The 23,796-nt window shown below is 34.3% G+C and overlaps 1 protein-coding gene across 1 annotated transcript; it reads right to left on the bottom strand.

Annotated features, from left to right (window-relative positions):
• Positions 1–16,636: 16,636 nt before the first annotated feature.
• Positions 16,637–17,305, bottom strand: LOC142172480 (uncharacterized). The gene has a single exon (XM_075236110.1). The coding sequence runs from the start codon at positions 17,303–17,305 to the stop codon at positions 16,637–16,639; it is 669 nt and encodes a 222-aa protein (XP_075092211.1).
• Positions 17,306–23,796: the final 6,491 nt, after the last annotated feature.

The following is a 23,796-nucleotide window of genomic DNA, read 5'->3' as shown; positions in this document are numbered from 1 at the left end:
ATCACGTGCTCACAGCTGCCCCTCTTTGTCCGAAAATACGAAGAGTTTTCGTACAAAGATAAAGTGAGCGGATACGAGCGATTTTTTGCCCGTTTGACTATTCCGTGTGAAGCATTTTTGAAAGACTTGACCGAACCTTGCTTCAAAGGTTTCCTACATATCCCTGGCTAAAAGGGAATCAGGTCAATGTAGTTCGGGAAGTTTTGGTAGCTGGGACTACCATGGGACTGCTTTTTGCTGTTGCTACTGCCTCCCGATCTCCTTATTACACTGTGCCAAAAGAAAATAAGAAGCTAGACTAAGCTAGGAATTACAAAATCTTATCTGTCTTCACTTTTCTCTAGTTGCCTCACTCTTGTCGTCTTGTGTTTTCCCTGGTGCCTTTCTTTCGAAAACTGCTGGGGACGACACTGGCCTTTTGCCTTTTTTGAGCATAAGCTTTATTATTCTGTTTTGTCTGCTGGGGACAACTGCTTCTTATATTCAAGCTTGTTATGCTGGAGATCTTCGTTGTATTCCTCCTGATTACTGATTTCTGTTTGATCTGGAAATGTGTTCCTCTGTTCTGCAGGCGGGCTCCTGACTTCAACATCTTCCTCAAAATTCTAACATCTCTATTCTCCAGACGGGTTCCTGATTTCTTCAACTTCCCAAAATAATCCAGCCTTTATTCTCCAAGCGGGCTCCTGACTTCAATACTTCTTAAATTTTCAGCCTCCATTCTCCAAGCGGGCTCCTGACTTCAACAATTTCTTAAATTCTATCACCTCTATTCTCCAGGCGGGTTCCTGACTTCAACGACTTCTTCAAAATAATTCAGCCTCCATTCTCCAGGCGGGCTCCTGACTTCAATAATTTCTTAAATTTTGACACCTCCATTCTCCATTCGACTCCTGATTTCTCTAACTTTGAAAAATAAATCAACCTTCCATTCTCCAGGCGGGCTCCTGACTTCAATAACTTAAAATATAACAACCTCCGTTCTACAGGCGGGCTCCTGACTTCAACGACTGTTAATTTTATCACCTCTATTCTCAAGGCGGGCTCCTAACTTCGACAACTTCTTAAAATAATTCAGCCTCCATTCTCCAGGCGGGCTCCTGACTTCTCCAACTTAAAATATAACAACCTCTGTTCTACAAGCGGGCTCCTGACTTCAACGGCTGTTTAAATTTTATCACCTCTATTCTCCAGGCGGGCTCCTGATTTCAATAATTTCTTAAATTTTAACATCTCCATTCTCCAGGCGGGCTCCTGACTTCTCTAATTTTGAAAAATAAATCAGTCTCCATTCTCCAGGCGGGCTCCTGACTTCAACAACTTTCTCAAAATAATTCAGCCTCCATTCTCCAGGCGGGCTCCTGACTTCAATAATTCTTAAATGTAACACCTCCATTATCCAGGCGGACTCCTGACTTCTTCAACTGCTTCCTTCAAAACTGGTGTTTTATTCCTCTCAAAATTGCTGAGGATAACATCGTTATTTTATTTCACCAATATGTCATGTTCCTTCCTCAATGACTATTTCCTTTAAAGCTGGTGCTTTCGCTTCCCTGAAACCTGTCGGGAATAATACTGCTGGGGAATTATCTTCCTTCTTCTAATAATGGTGGGGATAGTACTGATTATCTTGCTTTTTCCAAGATTGCTTTTCTCTTAAAACTTGTTTCTCCCTTTTCGTATACTGTTGGGGATTTTCCCTTTTTAAACACTTGTGTTATCCTCTCTCTTTCCCAAATGACTATCTGGTTTTAAGAAAATTTCGTAATGAGAGAAAATTTTATGCCCCATCTTGATGATCTTCTCTATGACCCTATCTTCTTGCGGTCAATAATATTTCTTTTCCCTGTTTCAAATCAAAGAAAAATTCATTAGTTTAAAATGGGGCGAGTGGTCGTGCCACTTCTGCTGAGGATGGTTTTTCCCTTTTCCTTTCCCTGCATTGCTATAAAACTTGCTGGGGAGAATATTGATTGCTGGGGCTGATATTCCCGCTGGGGATGGCTGTCATTTCTCTTCCTTCCCCGCTCCGTGTCGTCCGACCATTGCGGAGCTTGGTCGAGAATCTGCCGGAGTTGTTCCTGTATCTTGCAAATCTGCTGAGGATCATCTTGGAACTTGATCCGTAATTTCCCTTGGAAATTTGGGCCTCTTAGGATCTAGATCCATTCATCATTTGGTCTTTGCGACAAACTACTTTTCGTTTTGTCGCCTTATCTTTGGTTTGTCCTTTTCGCATTTCGCCTTGCACCATTTTGGCAATTGGTAGTAAACTCTGATAATCCTTTTCAAAATAAACTACTGGGGAAATAAAATCTTTTAAACTAAGAAATGAAAGATTGACAACTTTAAAGATAGAGAAGAAGTCTTTCTGAACAAACGCTGGGGAAAAAGAAAAGAAAAGAACTTATCTGAAAAATATAACCAATCCCAATGATCATGTCGTGCATTCCGGATTGATCAACCTAGTCTATTTGTATCCATCAATCTTTCGGATAGCCTCTTCTTGCTGGGGATAAATAAATACTCAACTTTTGACAAAGGTGGACCTTCTCCGCCAATCTCGCCTTGTCGCCTCATAGTGCCCTTCGAGGGGTTTTCACTAATAAGACTCTCTCATTTCTCTCAACTCCCATCGCCTCATGGTGCCTGTGAAGGTTTTCACCAATAAGACTCTCTCATTTTATTTTATTTTTCAGTTGGGGGCTGGAGCGTTTGTCGATATGACGCTCTTTGTTGGGGATTCTTTCGGCTATCAATTCATTTCCAGCTTATGATCTCTTTCTCTGTTGGGGATCAGAGTGTTATTCCCGACTTCCACGTGCGTGAACTTGGCACTTCTCGGATATTGATCGGGAGGTCTTTTTTGGACATCAATAGGAATTTTTGTGTGGGGTTAAAAGAAAAGGCTATCAAAAAGCTCAAAATAATTTTGACGGGTAAAACATTACAACTCTTGGAATCAAACTTTCTTTCCCAAAATTATAAACACAACTTCTGCCCCAAATTTTCTTGCTTGGGGATTCTTATTATTTTTGTTACACTATGACTGAGCCGCGAGGCGCCTACGTATCCTTCTTTGAGGAATCAGGTCAAACGTAGTTCCCACTTCCTTTGTTTTTCTTGTGATTTTCTTTTGTCTTTATTATTGTTTTTCTTTCTTTTTAATTTTTTTTTCTTTAATTACTGATTCCAAAAGAGGGATATGAAATAATAAATAAGGCTCAAAAGGGTAAGCAAAGGTTAAAGTGTTTTGATAGAAGAAAGAATTGCCTCCGTCATTTCATTCTCCGATAAATGCCAACCACAAACAAATGACAATTACAATCAAAAGAGATCATACATAATATCTTTTAACTGCGTCGGAATTGATAGACATGTCGACGCATTTCCCTTCGATATCTGTTAAACATAAAGCGCCATTGGACAATACTCTGGTTACAATGAATGGTCCTTGCCAATTCGGGGCGAACTTTCCCTTTGCTTCTGCTTGGTGTGGCAGGATTCGTTTCAACACTTGTTGCCCCACTTCAAATTTTCTGGGGCGCACCCTCTTGTTGTAGGCTCTTGCCATTCTCCTTTGATATAACTGGTCATGACACACAGCTGCCAATCTCTTTTGGAGTAGTTCTTGCGAGGCAAAAATTACGTGCTCACAAGGTAGACAATAATATATTTATCAATAATGAAACAATTAACAAAAACGACCTCAAGAAGCATTGTTGTAAAGTGAGAAGTAGGGCAAGGTACTACAACAGTTTGTAGGAAGTGTTGGGGCAAGTGTCGGGTATGGGTTCCCGGAACCAGTAACTTCTATCTATCACAATTATTTTTCAATGCTAGCTATGACAAAGAATTTTGCAAAACTCCGTAAGAAATGCTATTTTTTTAAACCTTGAAAGTTTTTTAGGTGAAAATTGGAGAATTACATATTTTTTGATCTGTTAATCGAACCATATTATAAACCACTGGAATAACCCAGCAGCATACAACAATGACATTGTTTCTTGCTTGTACTATTAAATTTGAGACAATGACGCTACATTTTCTGCAGAAAATAATTTCTATCGAGTATTTCTTATGCCCAATGTGTTCTTTCACACTAATTTCGAAAACTCTTTTTTTTTGCGTTCTAAGATTGTGCGGTTGAGTTTATGTGGTTATGGCGTCGTCTTAAAAGAAGGGCCGTTTTGAGAAGTACATTTACGCCCTTAATTTGCTTTATTACCCGCGTTATTATAGCCCATTTCTGTAAATTTATTTTGTCTAGGGCGGTGGCTGACACTACTTTGATTACTTTGCGTTCTTACTTGTCTCCCATGGCTAATAGGTAAATATCGGTGAGAACAAGAACATATAGACAAGATGTTCTGCATGTTGCCACCCTCAAAGTCTCTACCAAGAAACGACATCGTTGGAGGCTTTCTTTCTGTTTGCAACATTGACTCATGAATGAGAAATCTCAGTAGGTGGTTCTTTGGTCAGGTTGTTATTTTTGAGTTTCTTTCTTGGTGATCCTAATTGTTGTTTTATGTGTTTGATGTTGTTGTCCAGGTTATAACTTTTAGCTAATGGCCGTAGTTGAGTTACTTTAATAGGTTGGTTTGCCTGATTTAATAGGTGTGACCTTAGCCAATTGCTAAACTACTTATGAGCTAACTAAAATTGTAGTCTATAATTCAGGTTCTTCGTATTTTGTTGTTGAAATTGGTAGGTTGAATCCTCGATTTTATTCTAAGAAAAGTCTTTGCTATTTTTTAGTATTTTTAAATTTTGTATTTGTGTTCTTTATAGGTTCTAGTGCGTATGTTATCTGCCGTCTGAATCTAGAGGCTTTTTTAGGCAACTGGAATCACTTAGTCAAAATTCTGTTGATGGAGATGGTCAATTTCCCTGAAAAAAAGGGTACATGTGTCTTACATATATTGTGTTTTTGCATTGGGGCACCCGTGTTTTCTATTAGGAAAACTACAAAAATGCATTTTTTCTGAATAATATTTAATCTACTTGATTTAGAAAATGTTAGTTAATGTGTGTTTTTAATGTGATTTGTGATTCTAATATATCAATGGATATTACTCTATGGTATTATGTCAGTATGTTATGATTCTTTGGGGTTGGTTCCAGTTGTTGATAAGAGACTTTTATCTAACGTTAAATAGTTACTGGATTCTGATTATTAGTAGACATTTGGGGTCACATTGTGTCAAACGGTGTATGTATGTATATGTGTGTATACATAATATGCAATAACAGAATACCTATACAAACATTATAAATGACACTGCAACACAAATAGCTCTATATCTTGATGGTTAAGCGCCTACTATTCAGAGTTTAGTCTAGAGTTCAAACCTTGGTCATGAATTGCGCTTTTTTTAAAATTAAAAAAAATGGTCAAAGTAAAATTTTTAATTTCTGCCCAATGTAGGTTGTTTACAAACTAGCTCTTTTTGACTCTAGAGACTAGCTCTCAAAAATAGCCTCTAAAAAAATAACCTAGTGCACACCTCAGTCTTTTACCTGTCTGCTGAAACATACAGGTTGTGAGAGAGAGGCTTGAACCATAACTCCTTACCAAGTGAGGATAATACAAAGCAATCAGCTTACGATTCATTTCCATAATAAACTTCTTTTTCTTTTTTTATTTGCATAACTTAGATAATTAATTTGTTGATAGTTGATACTTGATACAACCTTAAACAAGATTATTCAAGCAAACTTAAATTGGAATATTATTTTTTTTAATCGGATGTCCTCGAGGGACAGCAAACTTAAAATGTATATAGCAATTTTGTTCATTTGTTCACTTCTTCGAATGTTGACATTACTTATAGAAAATCCTACATACTCCTTTGTAGATATTATACTCTGTGGTGTAGTATTAGGAGTGAATGATATAGTACGATTCCCCGTATGTATTGATTCTTTAAAGTTGGCTTTGGTTGTTGATCCAACGTTGAACAGTTAAACGTGTGCTTATAACTTAGTTTTAAGGTGAGAATGTGCTTAGAACTTATAGGATAAAAGTTTACAGAGTCGGTGGTTGATTTATGAGCTTATGGATACTGCTGCTTTTCCACTAATATTTTTTCCTTTATAAAGAGGTGTTAAACATAATAACAAAATGAAAGAGTTTTTTTTTGTTGTCTTATTGTGAATATGTTGCTGGATTTCGACTTCTCAAAAATATGTTCTTAGGTTCTGACATTGAGACGACAGAACTTCAGGTAAAGATTCGTGAGGAGTTAACTATGAAACTTAGTTTACATTCAGTTCCTCTGGTTTTTGTCTTGAAAATGATTGACAAAATCCAAGTTTGCATTATTTACATTTGGTAGTTTGCATTTTAACTGTGTTATTTAATTTGTAAATGGTAATGAATACAAGGATTCTTAAAATTCCTCATAGTTTTATTTAGTTGTTGGTTGCTGTGTGTTTCGTCTATTTGTCGTGTCCAGCTACTCATAATTGGAAACTGGCGACTAAGGGTGCCAGCTGAGCTACAAGCTTAGTTTCTTTTTTATTTTTTAATTAGGGGAATTTGCAGTACTTTATATCCACCATTAGATTGACCATTTTAGTTATTCATCAGTTTGCTTTAGAAAAGAAAGAATAGATTTGGCGTTCCCCGTAATATATGCTCCTACCATTTTTATGGCTTGCGACTTAGTTATGGGCATGTGTTTGGCAAACACCTGCATTGCTTCTTGTACATCTATTTGACCCGCCAACTTCGTGGAGTTTTTGAGGTTTGTAGCACTACTTTTTACGACATGGTGATTTAATAGAGCAATCAGAGAGGTAGTAACATTTTTCTTCGTAACTGCGATCCTTATAATAATTCATTTTATTCTTTTCATTGAACTTCAAAAATCAGTCTACTCTTGGATGATAACTTTAAGTAACAACTACAGAACTGAATATTGAAACAAAGATAATTTCCCGAGCATCTGTCTTTCATTTTTCCAGTGCAGAGCTTGATGTTTAGGGACATGCTCGAGTGTCGGCTTTGCTTTTGTAGGAAGCAAAAAAGTGTTTGAATTTTCCAACATGAATTTCTGTATCTAACCTTTAGTTATTTATGTTGAGGAAAACCTCTTGATTATTAGCTAAGTAAGGAGTTAGGAAAGAACCCAATGACATTTTTATATCCAAGAAGCTCTATCATCTAAAATATAACTGCTACAAAAGTATGTCTGAGAAAAAACTACCATATATGTTTTAATATATGCATTCATCTCAATTTAAAAAAATTCCTCCAACCGATGCACATTGATCTAAAATATTGATCTCTTATTCTAGAATTGTTGGATGGCTCTACAGTGACATTGATTTAACGCTGCTTTGACCTCATGGAAATGAACATTCTTTACGTATATTTTTGTTTCTGTTTTGGCCTCCCTCCTTTTGGTGTGGGAGACAGATTTATCACCAGTAGAAGCTTTTCCAGGTTTGATGGTAAACAGTACTACCATATTGAACTTGTGAATCACTGCTCTAGCAAGATGAATTCAGTAATAGTTGTTTAATCATTTGACATTTAGGACTATCTTGTTGCAAAAATTATTTTTATGTTACTTTTCTGGCAGTTAACTTTCCTAATGGGTGATTACGTCTTAAGTAAATAGTGTTCAATTAGTTTAATTTGGTTGAACAAGTTGTATTTTACTATTTTGTGAGTGGTGTTTTGCATCAACATAAAAAGGGTAGGATGGAAGCATACCTCGCTGAAGGACGTTTAGTAGAAGGATTACACTAAATGTAATATCCAGGTCAAAAGTGTTACTTGACTCTCTTATGCCTAGCTCAGATAAATTACGTTCTCCCTCTTCTTCCCTGAGGTCTTTTTTAAATTAAAAAATATCAATATTTACTCTATGAAGGTCCATGTCTTATTAAAATTGGCGTGTAGTTTGTTTGAGTTGTAAAGTTTAAATCTTCTTTGGTTCTCTTCTATAGGAATTAGCTCTATGGTTTGTGCAATGTTAGATATAAGGGGGCTCTTAATAGTCTTGTCCATGAACCATGTATTTTTCTGTTTGCAGAAGACCAAGAGCACTAGTGGAGCAGTAGGAAATTCATTAAAAATGAAAAGTAAAAAAAAAACTGTATAACATGAAGGACAAGGAAAATTAAATGGAACCTTTGGGTCTATTGTCATGTATTACCCTATAAGGTTCAAGCCGTAAAGATGGATTTCTTTGATGGAAAGGAAGTGTACATTTACAAAGTGCTTATGATGATTGTTACTTCAAGTAATTTTTTGGCTTGTACATTTATATTTGCTACTCAGTAAAATATATTGGTCCGGTAACTAACGTAAATAGTTGCTTTTGAAAGATTCGACAATAAATCTTATCTCCTTTGTGGCTTGAATTTGTTTTCTCCCTTCTATGATCTGAGTGATTAGAAAACATCAAGTTTTATCCATAGTTTGATTGAAGAGCACGATGTAGGAGAGTAATAAAGAGAGTAAAAGCCTAGGATCAACCGAAAGTTGCCCTTAAGGAAGGGCTCATACATGCCAATCAATTTGAGTGCCCCAGATGAGATCAAAGCTTCTATCATATGAGGTACATATGATGAGAGCAGCAAAATAAATGCTCCAATAATTGACCTATGAAGGTTATCTCACTTAAAAACATAGATCTAAACGATTAGTTGCTATGAGAAACTGGTAAGTTGCAATTAGTTTAGTATAGCCTTGTCATTCTCTTTTTACTTTTCTTAATATTCGTTCTTTTATTTAGAACAATTATTTTAATATAATTTTGGTATCCATCTGAGAAGTTCCAATATAGTCTATTCAATATCTTAAGTATAATTTTTGTTGCCAGAAAAAAACAGCAAATAGCACAAATAGAAGTGCACAAAATTGAAAAGACATTCGTCTTTATTCATATGTAAAAACATAGATACTACTTATTGGCAGAGGATTTTTCATAAGTGGTATCACTATTTCTAGTAAAAGGGCCGTAACAGTCAAAAAATATTTTGCAAAGCCAAGGGAGTTGAAACCCAAGACTTCTCACATAATACTTGAAGCTAACAACAACTAGACTACTGAGATGTTTTGTTGCAAGTGATGTCACTTTTAATAGTTTTATCTTGTATTTCTGTTTTACTTATTATTTTTATATATACAAATAGTAAAATATTTCGACAAAGCGGTCTCACCACCATGTGAATACGCCCCTGCTTATTGGTCAACATTTTGAATATACAGTTATTTTATTGAGACATCATACTTCATGTGGAAAAAAATTTAAATTTTAAGCCTTTTAGGTTATCTCTTCAACGCGCTAATAACCGTAGACTTGCACATGTATATTTCAAATAACAAATCATCAGATTGAGCACTTGAAATTGATGCATCACAACTCCAAAAATTAATCGTAGTATAGGTTACTCTCCGTGAAAAGTTCTTTACTTCTTTCATAAAATAATATTCCCTTCATTTCAAATTAGATGAGGTACTTTCCTTTTTAGTTTGTTCCAAAATATATGAAACATTTCTAAATTTGGAAATAATTCAACTTTAAACTCTTTATTTTACCCATTTTACCCTTAAAGAGAAGCTTTTATAACCATACAAATGTCATGGCTCCACAATGTTTTTACCCCTTAAGCTTTTAAGATCACAAGTTGTAAAAAAAAATTCTTTTTTTTTAAATTCTGTGTCAAGTCAAACTACTTCATCTAAATTAAAACGGACGGAGCATGTACCTTTTACTTATTAGGTTTGGGCGCTGGCTCAGCACGGGCCATGCCCCCCTAGTTTCTATTTTTATTTTTATTATATTATATAGACCAAAGAGGTCGACCAAGGGTAAAAGAGTAATTTAGATACTTCTATTAAAATAATCACTTTTATCGTTGGGTGTTTATTTCTTGTGGTTTCTAGGTTTGGCTCTAGAAGCATCCTTCTTCAATCTCTCTCATCCCCAAAATCAGATGCAAGACTACTCTTATTCCAACAGCAATTTCATATTATTCTTGTGCTTTTCTTCATCTTCGCACCTGGTGTTGTCGTTTCAGGTATGCTTTCTGTTAGTAATTTTTTGCCCAAATCTTCTTCTAATTCTCTTAGAATTTTCCAAATTCATGGCTGATGTTGTTATTTTTTTGCATCTCTTTTCAATGTTTTTCGGCCATTCATTTTCTTTTTGTTTCTCTTTTCGTCCTTAATCTGTTATTTTTGCATGATTTTTATTTTTTCTTCAGTCTTCCAAAGACTACCCTTTCAATACGTTCCATCTACTCGGATTGGGGTTATAATTAATTTCAGGTATGATTTTCTTATTTTTAGCCAAAATTTCTTCCATTTCTCTTATGTCTTCCCAGTTTTATGGCTGAAGTTAGTGACAAATGCCATTTTTTCTTTCGGTTCTCTTCGGTCTTCCCCATTTCTACTAATTCATATTCTTGGAAGTTAATATGAATTTCGAAATTGGTACTTAGTTGAATTTGTCATCAACTAAAACGATATCTTGATTTTAGCACATTTTAGAGACAGGATCTATGCATGTTATGTGTCAAGACAACAACTTAAATTAATTCCCGAACTTTTGAGTACAAATCTTCTTCTGCTACTTGAAATTATCGTACGGGTCCTCATTTTTTAGTTTTTTTATTCGGGTGTATTCTATGTTTTGGAAATTTATGCATTGCTACTGTGAAAGGATTACCTACAAAATGGCATCGTTGGAATTTGATTTCTGCTTCGTTGCTATTCCAGATTTCGTATAGGCTGCTTTTTTATGATGCCCCTCTTTTGGAACTCCGAGCTTAGGCCTTTAGATATATAGCAGAGTACACATTAAAACGGAGATGGAATGGATGTCGTTGTCAATTCGTTGTCTATTTCTTTATTTGCCGATCAAATGGACTGTTGTGACAGAATTATATTCTTGGGTAATGTACTTTTTTGAGTGTTTAATAAATTAATAAAAGGTGATAGTATGTGCTTTGTCGTATAGAGATGAAATGTTGTTGCATTCAATGTTTTCAGAAATGCCAAGTTGTATTGATTAAGTTTAACCGTTTATTACACCTAGCTTTGTAACTTCCTATCTGAACATGTTACTATAAATTCTTTTATTCATCATTACAGATAAACTGTTGTCAAAATAATGTTATTTGTTGTCTTTATTTTAGGAACTCTGAATTATAGTTAGAGGCACTGTCAACCTAAAAAGGTAAGTTTATGCTATTTTACTTAATGGAATCAATGCATAAACTATGACTTTACACAAAACTATTATTTTGTATGTGTCATTGGAATGAATGAAGTGTATTTTGTGTCACTGTTAAGAATTTATGCTCTTCGTATTAGTAATACCATAATATAATTTATGTCGTTTATGTTTGTTGTGTCATGCAGGCTTTGAACGAGACTCTACTTTTTATTGTCTCTATCTGGTGTCAGATTTAAATAAACAATAAACAATAAGCAAAACTTCCTTGTGAAAAGTTTGTAAACCATAATAGCTCTTTGAGCTTAGCATTATGAAGGTCAAAGTATATATGAATTCTGGGGTGAAATTAAGACAATGTGAGACATCTATATCATCGTCTTTTTGAACATTCTATTGTTAATAATTCAAGTGGTATTTTATCGTCCTTTTATTGTCATAAGAGACCCATCTTTCTCTCGTAAAAGAGGTTATAAAGTATCATTTCTTATTTTCAATATAGTCTATAGCACTACGTTTAATCGTGATTATGGGAACATTTGCCTAGGCTTCTACCTCATCTCAGTTGGTAATTAATTTAATTAGACAAATTTGTCAGATACATAAAGAGCTTGAAGTTACAATGCAATAATAGATACCATCGTTAATCTACTTGAGTACAACTTCCTATAATTGAAATTGGATAATCACATAAGAGAAACTACAGCCATGTACTAAATTTAGGGCAAACAACCTACTTTTTTTCTTGGCCATATTGACGTATTCCTCCGTCGCCTTTACGAGTATACAAGACATCGCTATTAGTAGCAGGCTCCGATAGAATATGTTTCTAGACTAAGAAGTGAAATGACAAGGACCGGATACTTTTAGCAGTTGGAATAAGTTCACTAAACAATTTTAAGTTTAGTTTTTGTTTGAATGGTAAACTATTTTTTTGCCCCTTTTCAGTTTACCGCACTTAAATTAAATCTTATCTTTTTGTCATTTACCTTGAGTGATTTTTAAGAACCTACTCAGTACTTAAATTTTTTCAAATATAGCCTTATCCCGTTTAAAGAGGTTTAAATAATACTCCCCTGAGATATCATATGATGTCGGAAATATTTGTTGTACTACCTTAATAGGAATTTTGATATGCTTTTGGGTTACTTTAATTATATTGGTCCACTTGGCAGTTTGAAACTTTAGATTGTGATTCCGAGTATGTCAGTCAAACAAAATAAATGCAAGAGTTGCATTTTGTTTTGCTGTGGAGTTTTTAAGGTGTCAGTTAGTGTGTAAAATACTGAAGGAAGATCATGATTCAACTTAATCATGACATATTAGTTTGTGAGAATGAGATTCTATTTAGTTTAAGATTTCACCATCCATTTACTATATAAATTCCCTTCTACCAAAAGATCTTCAGTATAAAAAATAAACTTTTATATCTGTTCTCTTAAATTATATATAAAGTAATCTAGCTGAAGTAGATATGGTTTGCTTAAAAACCTCCAACATGTATTTAAAGCTGTATATGATTTCGCTGGAAATTATAGAGCATTGTTTAGTGCGCTCAAAGCGGAAGCATGTTATAGTGAATAGTGAATAGTGAGACTTTTCATGATGGGATTTCTCTGTCGTCCAATTCAAACATCTCTTCTTCTTATTTTTATTTTTTTCTTTTCTCCGCAGGACTATCTTCTGATGAGAGGAAGAGTCTAAAAGGAGTTATCAACTTCCATGCGCTGCAACATACCTTTGCCAATGTCAATTTAGCATATGAATATTGTTGGAAGTGTCCAAATGTGCATGTGTTCTACATGTTTACATAGCAGATGTACTAACGTACTTTAAATGATTGCACTTCTCCTAATTTGCAATTTCAATGTGAGTTTTGTCATGGGAAATACCTTGCTTTTATATTCATAATGAGTTTTTTTATTTTAGAAATATTTGTCCTCAAGATAATCTCATCTAGCAGTGATATTATGGCAATTTATTTGATCACGTCAAAGTAAATTTCTTAATATTGCACGAAAATAATAGCGACAGTTGCTACCATTAAGTGAACATCTCTGGATCAATTTGATAAAATAAGACGTTTTCTCTAAGAAAAATAATAATAACTTGCTTTGCAAAATGCAATGTTGGTCCGTGCTTAGCATGGCTTGCATCATCTAGTATATATATATATATATATGATTGTGCCCATTTGCCGCATCCTTCAGTTGCATATATTTTTTTCAGTTGACATACTGGCATCTTTGCCAAGACCATGTTTCCAGTGATTCTCCACTTTAATTCAACTGGAAACACGGAAAAATTTTGGCGATAAATTTGTTCAAAGTTATTGTCGTATTTTTTTTTCTTTTTTGTAACTGAAGTTCCGTTTGTTATGGCTTAAAAAAGGTAATACACAACTGGAAGGAATCTTATTAAAAAGGAGTGGAGAGAGAATAGGAAAAAGATGTAACTAATCCCCTAATTTAAGGCACTAATAATGGATTGTATATAATTTGTAAGTAATCCTTGTTTAAGACAGGTAATATACAAATTAAGATAATTTTGATAAATAAGTTTCAAATATTGTATAAAGAAGGGGAAAAAAATCCTCATTTCAAGTCCGAAACTGGTAAATAGTAATTTGTATTACCTCCTCCTCCTTCTTCTTAACAAAAGCTCCACACAAATTTTTGGCTCCTCCTTCTTCTTACCAAAAGCTCCACACAAATTTTTGGCTCCTTCTGTTTGAGCTCCGCCAAATGAACTCTTCACCTAAGTGATTTAAGGTACATCCAAACTTTTCCGTAATGCTATTACAATGTTTTCAGATTTTAATATCTTTTGCTATATTTACCTTCTTTTTTTTTTTGGGTAAGTAAATTTTTTTTTATTTCACGAACCAAGTATAATCTTTACAATTCTCATTCATTAGGATCTTGGACATCATGCCCCAAGTCCTATACTTTCCCGTTTCTCCTAATTACAGACAAAAAAAATAAAAGAAAACTCTGTAAAGCAGTCTAGTACTATCTCAAATTTTAGAATACTTTTTCATCTCCTGTAGCTTGCTATCTAGCTTCTTATATTTACTATCACAACTATGAATTTCCTGTGCTATTACCCATATGATGGCCTTATTTTGCCTAGCTTTCCCTTGAAAGATCCTCAAGTTCCTCTCATTCCATATGTGATAGACACATGCTGCCAAACATATTTTATACACATTTAAATTTGCAGATTTCCCCTTTGCATGCACCTCTGCCCATTGAACTTCTTCATTCCACCCTTTTGCTTTCCTTTGGATTCCTTGCCATTCCAATAAGATATCCCAGATTTGTGATGTTACTCCACACTTAAAGAACAAATGTTCTGCACTTTCTAATTCTCTTGCACACAATGGACACGATAGATCATCAATTTGACTCCATTTTGCCACTCTATCTCTTGTTAACAGCCTCCCGTGTAAGTTTAAGTATGAATAGCCATCTAGGAGCTCCATAGTTGTTACAGATTAATCTTCTCCATGAGCATTTTGGATAATCACCCTGGAACTTCTTGTACATCTTCTGTATGGTGAAGCCTTGCATCTGATTGAGTTCTTCTTCTTGTATCCCCACTTCTTCCAGATATTCAACAGCCTTTAGTATTTTCTGTACAATCCAAGACACCTGCATTGGTTTGTTCTTCCACATACTAGCTCTCCTTCCATAGTAACAATGTATCCATTTTACCCATAGTTTATCCTTCTTATTGCATATGTTCCACAGCAATTTGCACACAACTACTGTGTTCCACAATTGGATGTCCATAATGTTCATTCCCCTGCTACCTTTGGCATACAGATTCTATCCCAGGCAATAAGTGCCTTATGTGATACATCAACACCTCTTGTCCAGAGGAACCTTTTGCACACACTCTCAATCATTTGTATCAACTTCCTAGGTAATGTAAAAATCTGAGACCAGAAAGTTTGTATTGAGAAAAGAACACTTTTAATAAGTTGTAATCTCCCTGCATAAGACAAAAACTTTGAAGTCCAGCTAGTAATCCTGCCAATTATCTTGTCAATTAGTGGCTTGCACTGAGTTATTGTTAGCCTCTTTGTACTAAGAGGGACCCCTAGGTATCTTATAGGCAGCTCACCTTTTAAGAAACCTAGATGATCCAATATATCAAGCTGCAATGTCTGGTTCACTCCCCCAAAGTATACACTACTTTTCTCCACATTTGCTTTCAGCCCAAAAACCTTAGAGAACATTTGATAACTAGCATACAATGCTTTCATAAACTCCATGTCTCCTTTGCAAAACAAGAGCAGATCATCTGCAAAACTGAGTTGTATTATATTTAGCTTAGCACATTTTGGATGGAATTTAAAAGACTTGTTCCCCTTACGCCCCTTTAACATTCTTGTGAAGTATTTCATTACTAGCACAAACAAAAAAAGGGACATGGGATCTCCTTGTCTCAGTCCCTTCTTTGCTGGAAAAGGCTTCATAGGATACCATTTATAAGTATATAGTAGGATACTGTAGTTACACATTTCATGATCCATGTAATGAACTCTTGTGGAAAGCATAGTTGGTCCAGAATTTGCTCTAAGAAACACCACTCAACAGAGTCATATGCCTTCTTCATATCAATCTTCAAACAATATCTTGGAGTAATATTCTTCCTGCTATAACCTTTTACAATCTCATGGCTTAGAATGATGTTGTCTGAAATTATCCTCCCTGGTACAAAAACTGATTGGCTATCATCAACCAAGTAGTCCATTACCTGTTGAAGTCTGCTAGTTATGATTTTGGATATGACTTTATAGATGGTAGTACAACATGATATTGGCCTAAACTCTGAGATTCTTGATGGATTTTGCACTTTAAGAACTAAAGTCACTATAGTGCAGTTGATTGGTCTGTACATTTTTGAAGTTCTAAAGAAGTCCTGCACTGGCTCCACTACTTCATCTCCTATAATTTCCCATGTCTTTTTAAAGAATAGTGAATTATACCCATCACACCCTGGAGCCTTTGAGTCATCTATGCCTTTTAGTGCTTGGACAATCTAACCCCTCGTCACAAGTTCTATCAGTTTTACTTGTTGTGCTCTTGTCAGTATGCTTCCTCTTTTCATCACATCTGGTGTGATTGTTGGGATCTCCTCTGCAGTTGTTCCTAATAGTTTCTGATAGAACTAAATGATTTTCTGTTGTACTTCCTCCTGATTCTGAGTCTGCATTCCTGTTTGGGTGACTAGCTTTGTAATCTTCTTTTGAGCATTTATGTTCTTTATACTAGCATGAAAGAAAGCTAAATTTGAATCCCCTAGTCTCAACCATTGGATCCTGGACTTTTGTTTCAGTATATCCTCCTCAATTGTACTCTATTTTTCTAGCTTCTCTTTTAGATCCTTTTCATCATTCTTCAAACTCTCTGTATGGTTTAGGTCTTCCATTAGCATCTGCATCCTCTGTAACTCTCCCTTATGAGTGTGATCTTCTCATGAATTTTGCTATACTCCTCTTGATGCAGTTGCTTCAGCCCATTCTTAAGTCTTTTAAGCTTCAACCAGATTCTTTTCATTGTTGGTCCTTGTATGTTCCTCTCCCATGTTGCTTTAACTATGTCTTCAAATTCCTTGTGCTCAACAAAGTTGTTGAAAAATTTAAAAGGTTTTGGACTGTTCTGTTGTTCCTGCTCAAAATAAAGACACAAAGGTGTATGGTCAGAAAACAAAGGGTCCTGCACCACCACCTCCAATTGCCTCATATTCATCATCCATCCATCATTTACTAGTGCTCTATCTACTTTGCTATGTAAATGACTATTTGTCCATGTAAATTCCCTCCCAACATATCTAAGTTCTGTCATTCCTGTATTTTCTAAGAAATCATTGAAATCCCTTATCTCTGCTTCCATAACAGGGTTCTCATTGTACCTATCTTTCCAACTTTGTATTGCATTATAGTCACCCATTGCAATCCAAGGTCCCTTTAGCTCCATATACAACTGTGTTAACTCCTCCCACATGTTCCTTCTTTGTTCAATAGTGTGCAACCCATATATTGCTGAAAACCAGAATTCTTCCTTGCTCTCAATTAAAGTAATCTTCCTTGTGATCATCTACTCAGATTTACTATGTTGCACAAACTCCACTACTCCTGGATCCCATACTACCCATATTCTTCCTTTTGTACTAGCTACATAATTGTCATTCCACTTCCAGCTCTGTGCAATTTTTTGTATGATTTTCCCTGCCACATCTTGCTTCACCTTGTGCTCAATAATAGCTATTAAGCCTACCTTATTGTCTCTAATATATTTCTTTATTTCTTTTTGCTTATATACTTTATTCAATCCTCTAATATTCCATGTTACTATCTTCATCTAGGTATGAATGGGTCATCCTCCTCCCGCATCACTTCCCATTTATTCTTACTACTAGCTCCCACACTTATCTGCATTGAAGTTGAAGGATCTGGTGAATTGCTCCCATTTGCTATACTTATTCCCCCATGTTTTGAGTTTCTTGCTGTAGATTTATTCTTCACTGTCTGCCAACCTTCCTCATCCTCCTGTCTTTGTGGTGACAAATCTTGCTGTGGCTTTTCTATTTCTTTCTGCTTTTCATCCTGTTTTTGAACTTGTATAATAGCTGCTTTGTCCTGCTTCTCTTCCACTTGTTCTTTCCTTCGCCAAAACTGTTGTGACTTCTGGTCTCTTCCTCTTTGCTTTATTTCTTCCTTCTATAGTTCTTGGCAGACATGTCCCAATTGCAAACATTTTATGCAATACTGAGGCATCCAATCGTACCAAACATCTTGCTCAAACTCCCTGCCATTAGGATCTTCTACCATAATCTGTTTTGGAAGTGGCCTAGTCACATCCATTTCCACTAGAATTCGAGCATATGAAATGCGCTCAACTCTAGTAGTACATGCATCTGCATATATAGGTATTCCCAAAGTACTCCCAATTCGACTCAATGAATCTTCTTCCCAACAATTAAGAGGTAGTTTAGGCAATTGGATCCATAGTGATATAGTTTTCCACACCTCATTAGCAAAGTCAAAAGTCGCAATCCAGACTTTAACCACCACAGGCTTGCTATTCATCATATATGGCCCTGAATAGAGCACATCATCTCTATCCTCTATTGTGTCAAATTTAACCACAAAATACCCATCATTATGAAGGTATATTGATGGTTTTGCAGCAAAATTCCACTGAAATGAGACACATCTTTTAAACGCAGCAATAGTAGGAGTTTCACCCACTACATACACAATTACAACCATTCTCCATTTTTCAGTAGCTCGCTCCACAATCTCTTTGTCTAATTTAGCTACCTTGACCCCATTTTTAATTGTAGGGGCAATATACTGTAAATTCATACCTCGAGTGGCCATTTTATTTTCAGTGAATAGGCTCTTCCATTTCATCTTTGCAGTTGTCGCAGCCGGGATCTCCAATTTCCTCTGAGCTCCAGTTTCCCCCATACCTTTCCCTACTCCATTCCTCTCAGCTTCCTCAATTACAGTAGCAACACTCTTGTTAGGTTCTAATTGAGCTGAATTTGAGCCTTCTATAGTCAGCGGTGGTGTTTTTGCTCCTTTTGCTAAATCTGGCCACTGTTCCATTAGTTTTTCTGTTACTGTTCCATTGATTTTCTTAGCTTTCTCATAGATTTCTCAGCTGGCTCTCTATCTACTTCCTTCGCTGCTAGATCTCTTAGACCCACAGTAGTTGCATGTCGTCGAGGCCGGCCTCGCAGCATTTTCCGGTGAAGTTGGTGCAAGATAGTAAAGTCGCACTAGCCTAGTGGCGCACTTAGCTTTTATATTTTTTTCATTGTTCTTATATTTACCTTTTTGTAGCTATAATTTAATTGGAATATAACTATTTTCCGCTGCTTTTGAGACGTTTGGATAAATTTAGTTCATGAGTTTTTCTTTTCTTGATAGAAAAAATTTCAGTTTAGTATGGAAAAAAGTTTATTTTGTGTATTAAAATGGGGAATATGTTGAATATTAGATTTGTGGTTCATAAATTTTAGTGAAATTAAATGACTACTGTGATGAATGCACGTATTATAATTTCCCTTTTTCTTATTTTAAAATATTTGAATGAGATTATGGTTGTTACTATAGCTTTTGAATTATGGCTAATATTTTTGCACAATATAATGTCTTTTTGTGTTTGCTGGACACTTCTCTCTAATTGGTGTATCTTTTTTTTTTTTGGTTTCTCATTCGGTATTTGGTACTCGCATTGGGACCCGATTAAATCCGAATTAGCGCCGGAAAGTCTAATCGATGCTATCTATACCACATTTGATTTTTTTATCTATGCAAGTGTGAGCACCTAATTTCTGCCCTACATGAAAATAATTCCTAAAAATAGAACAAAATAATTTTAATTGATTTTTAGGAGTTTTTCTTTATTTAGTTGCATTTCATGCATTTTTAATATTTTAAAATCATAGAAAATTGTCACTTTTTAATTTCATGTCATCTTAGGTTCAATTTGCATGTAGGAATTAATTTTATTAAGCAAAAAATCACAAAAAATGGTCATTTTTACATATTTAGATATTAGACTTTAAAATTAGCATTTTTCTTTAGTTTTAAGTTAATTAGTTGTTTTAATGTTAAAAAATAGATAAAGATTTTTAATTTCTACAAAAATAGATTGATTTAGGATTTTAATTAATTGTATTTATAATCAAAGAAAGAAAAAGGGGAAAAAAATAAAGAAAAAGAAAATAAGAAGACTATATTTTGGTCTCGTTTCTTTTAAAATTGGGCCAAATTCCTAAAATGACCTCAATTAATTTTAAACACCAGCCCATTTTCGTTCAACCCAATCCAAGCCCACAACCCATTTGGCCCATAGCATTCACCTAATAAAATCAGATTTTTCTATTTCTAAAGACCCTGGATAGGGATTTTTATATTCCTATGCCACATAGTAAACTATATTACCCTAAATGTTCATATTTAGTAAATTACCCTACCTATACAAGTTTTGTTTATAAAATATATACATTTCATCTTAAAAGGCTTTAAATCCATTATTAGTGCCTTCAATTAAGGGATTTAATTACACTATTTTTTTTCCTTCTCTTCTCTTTCCTCTTAAAACGAACACAAAACTGACAACTTTCGATCCCTTATTGAATTGAATTGCAGTAGGCACTAGAAGTCTAATTCTTCTATCTGTGAGACCCCTTATTGTGCAAACTTTACTATGTCTACCTTTTCCACCAAAAGTACGCGATACACATACAATTCTTGGATTTTTAAAGCCTTCCCACTACCTTGAACTTGTTGATGTAGTAGCCTTTGAGATCAATTTACTGTTGTTGGTTCCACCAGATTCTTGCTTCGCCTGAAAACTGTTTCCACTTGAATTCATGATATTATATGTCGTTTTTCATCCTCGATCTACAAATATCAACAACTAGAAAAGAAAAAAAAAGAACATTAAGCATCAAGTAGAGTAATAAATAAAATTAAAATTAGTGATCTGATTGCAAATTATGCTTCACAAAAAGGAATATAATGAGATATCCAATCACGAGAACAGTATACATGTAAAAATTCTTGTGCAGATTCTAACTTATGTTTGATTTTTATAAATTTCGAGCTGTGAAGATAATTAGGGTTACTCTTGGTGTTTACAACAAATTGAACCTCCAAAATAACTCTGCTAAACCAAGACTTGCTGAGGATGACTAACATCTAGCTGGAGATAAGAAATTAAATTATCTACAACTTATCTACAACTTACATACATTATTTATACCCAGTTATATACAACTACAATATCATACAACTTAAACACAATTTTTATACAAAATTTATATAATATGTCTTTTGTATATTTTGTATTTGATTTATACATAGTAAAAATAAATTTCATACCATTAATTATATATTATGCAACTTTCACACATTATTTCTACCCAGTTAAATACAACTACAATAACATACAACTTAAATACAAATTTTATACAATATGTCTTTTGTATATTTTGTATCTGATTTATACATAGTAAAAACAAATTTCATACAACTAATTGTATATTATACAATTTATCTACAACTTATCTACAATTTTCGTACGTTATTTCTACTCAGTCATATACAACTATAATATAATACCACTTAAATACAATTTTTATACAATATTGTTCAACTTTCATACAATAGTTAAATGAATAAAAGAAAAATAAATAAACAACAAAATACAATTTTTGTACAATTTTTGCAATATAATGCATGTAGTGTTTTCTTCTTCGAGTTTCAATCTGAAATTAAGCCAAAACCAATCCTCTCAAAATTGAGATATAAATTCCAATCATATTCCCAATTATTTGCAACAACAACCAATTCAGACAAATAATGATTTTTGAAAACCCAAATTCGGATTCAAAGCTTCAAAGCTTTTAATTGCTATCAATGGTGGAATTGGTGCTCTCTTTTCCTTTACTTTATATTACTGAAATTTGGGATTGAGAGATAGAGAGACGTAGAGAGAATTCTCAATTCTTTGCAACAACATCCAATCCAAACAAATAATGTCTTTTGAAAACACAAATTCGAATTCAAAGCTTCAAAACTTTTTAATGGTTGTCAATGGTGGAGGGGTTACAATTTTTTTGCTGGTTTTAGAAGGGGTAATAGTGGGTGATTGAAGAAGAAATCGTGGTGTGTGATTTGATACGTGGGTGAGGGGGTGAGATTTGAGGAGAAAAACTTGGGAGGAGTGGGAATATATGGTATAGTTAAATTAGGAGACTAATTAATACTAATAAAATTTCTAAAATGTACATAAATCATAATTATTAGGTATATAAAAGATAGTTATATTAAAAGTTAAGTATGGAGGGTAATATAATTTAGTAATGATGGTGTGTAAAATTTTTATCCGATCTTTTTTCTTTCCTTGTAATGATGGTGTGTAAAAGAATGAGACATAGATGTGAAGTTTGCATTTGGAGGCTGTTTGCAGGACTATATGAATCTTGTTACTCTGATCATATATTATTTTCATTAATGATATAAACATGATAAAATTTCTTTGATAATCCCTTTCGCAACTCGGTTCTTTTATTTGTTCTAAACCATTATAATTGTTTGATTTAATCTACATTGAGCTCGGCAAGCATGTAAAACTCCCGTATGGAGGCCTTTGTCCGTTTTAGTTTTATGTACAAACTCTAATTTTGGCCCTCTTTAACGTGAGATAGATAAGCCCAGATGCGAGCAAACAAGGCCAAATTGGTTTTTCCTTCTCCTTTTCTTTTCTTTTCCAAATTGAATAGTTTTTTGAGGAAAATAACCCATGAACATTCGTAGCATGCTTTAGGCGCGATTAATAAACCATCGTGATTATGGGTACGGTTCCCGTGACATAGTCATGATATTTAATTTCCCAATTCGGGTGTGCATTTTATGTGACCCGATCATAACAACTTAGAATAATAATAATAATAATAATAATAATAAAATAAACATATCGCAAATCACGAGTGCATTTCATGTAGCGTGGTTTGCGGTGTGTTCCAAAACGGCAAGTGTCGTAACTTGTTCAAGAAATAATTCCATAAAACCTAAAAAGGGGTTAAAATAATTAAAAGCGATAATAAATTTAAAAATGCACAATAGGTTTAAAACATGTAATTAATCGGATAATTAGGCCAATTATTAATAGTTAAGCGATCGTGCTCGAACCACGGAACCCGAGAATGCCTAACACCTTCTCTCGGGTTAACAAAATTCCTTACTTAGAATTTCTGGTTTCGCAGACTTTTAAATAAAGTCGATTCTCCTCGATTTGGGATTTAAAATAAACCGGTGACTTGGGACACCATAAAATTATCCCAAGTGGGGACTCTGAATTTGAAATAAATAAAATAATCCCATTTCGATTAATGTCACTTTAATTGGAAAAACTCCCTTATATACCCCTTCGGGTAGAACAAGGAGGTGTGACAGCAAGTATAACGTGTGGGCCTAACTAGTTAAAAAAAAGTTGCCTCCCCCGTCACAAACACGCTCATACCAAATCTGAAAGAAATAGCTTCAAATTAAACCTTGGACGAAGTTTTATCATCCTCAATTCACAGTGAAGTTGTTCAAATAAGTTGCTTGTCCATTGGGATTCTGCATTTGTTCTCAAATATTAGCAACTCGTATCTACTGGATCATCCTAGCTTTTGCCGTTTATTCCTCTTTTTTCTTTATACATTTTTGATGTCCTAAATTTTTTTTCTTAGCTCTCCATTTGAGGTAAAATTTGTGCATGTCAATCTGAGGTTTGTGTGTTATATACTATTATTGCACATTTTAATTGAACATTATGGGTTCAAGGGTTTTGAAATTTATTCGGAATTCTACCATAATTTGATCGAGGATTTTGAAATTTATTATTTGTACTTATCTGACTAATTTTTTTTTTACTTAAGTTCCTATCAAATCTTTTATTTTTTTCACAATTTTCGTCAATCTAGCCGTCAGAGTTGATTAAATATATGTGAAAAATAGGATCAAGTTGCTCATAAGTATATTTAAGGGACTAAATTAAAATCTACCCCAAATCATTTTTGT

This window comes from Nicotiana tabacum, chromosome 18, assembly GCF_000715075.1.
Source record: "Nicotiana tabacum cultivar K326 chromosome 18, ASM71507v2, whole genome shotgun sequence".
Taxonomy (NCBI): Eukaryota; Viridiplantae; Streptophyta; class Magnoliopsida; order Solanales; family Solanaceae; genus Nicotiana; species Nicotiana tabacum.
The sequence above is the reverse complement of the archived record's forward strand: the minus strand, read 5'-3'. Positions and strand labels throughout refer to the sequence as shown.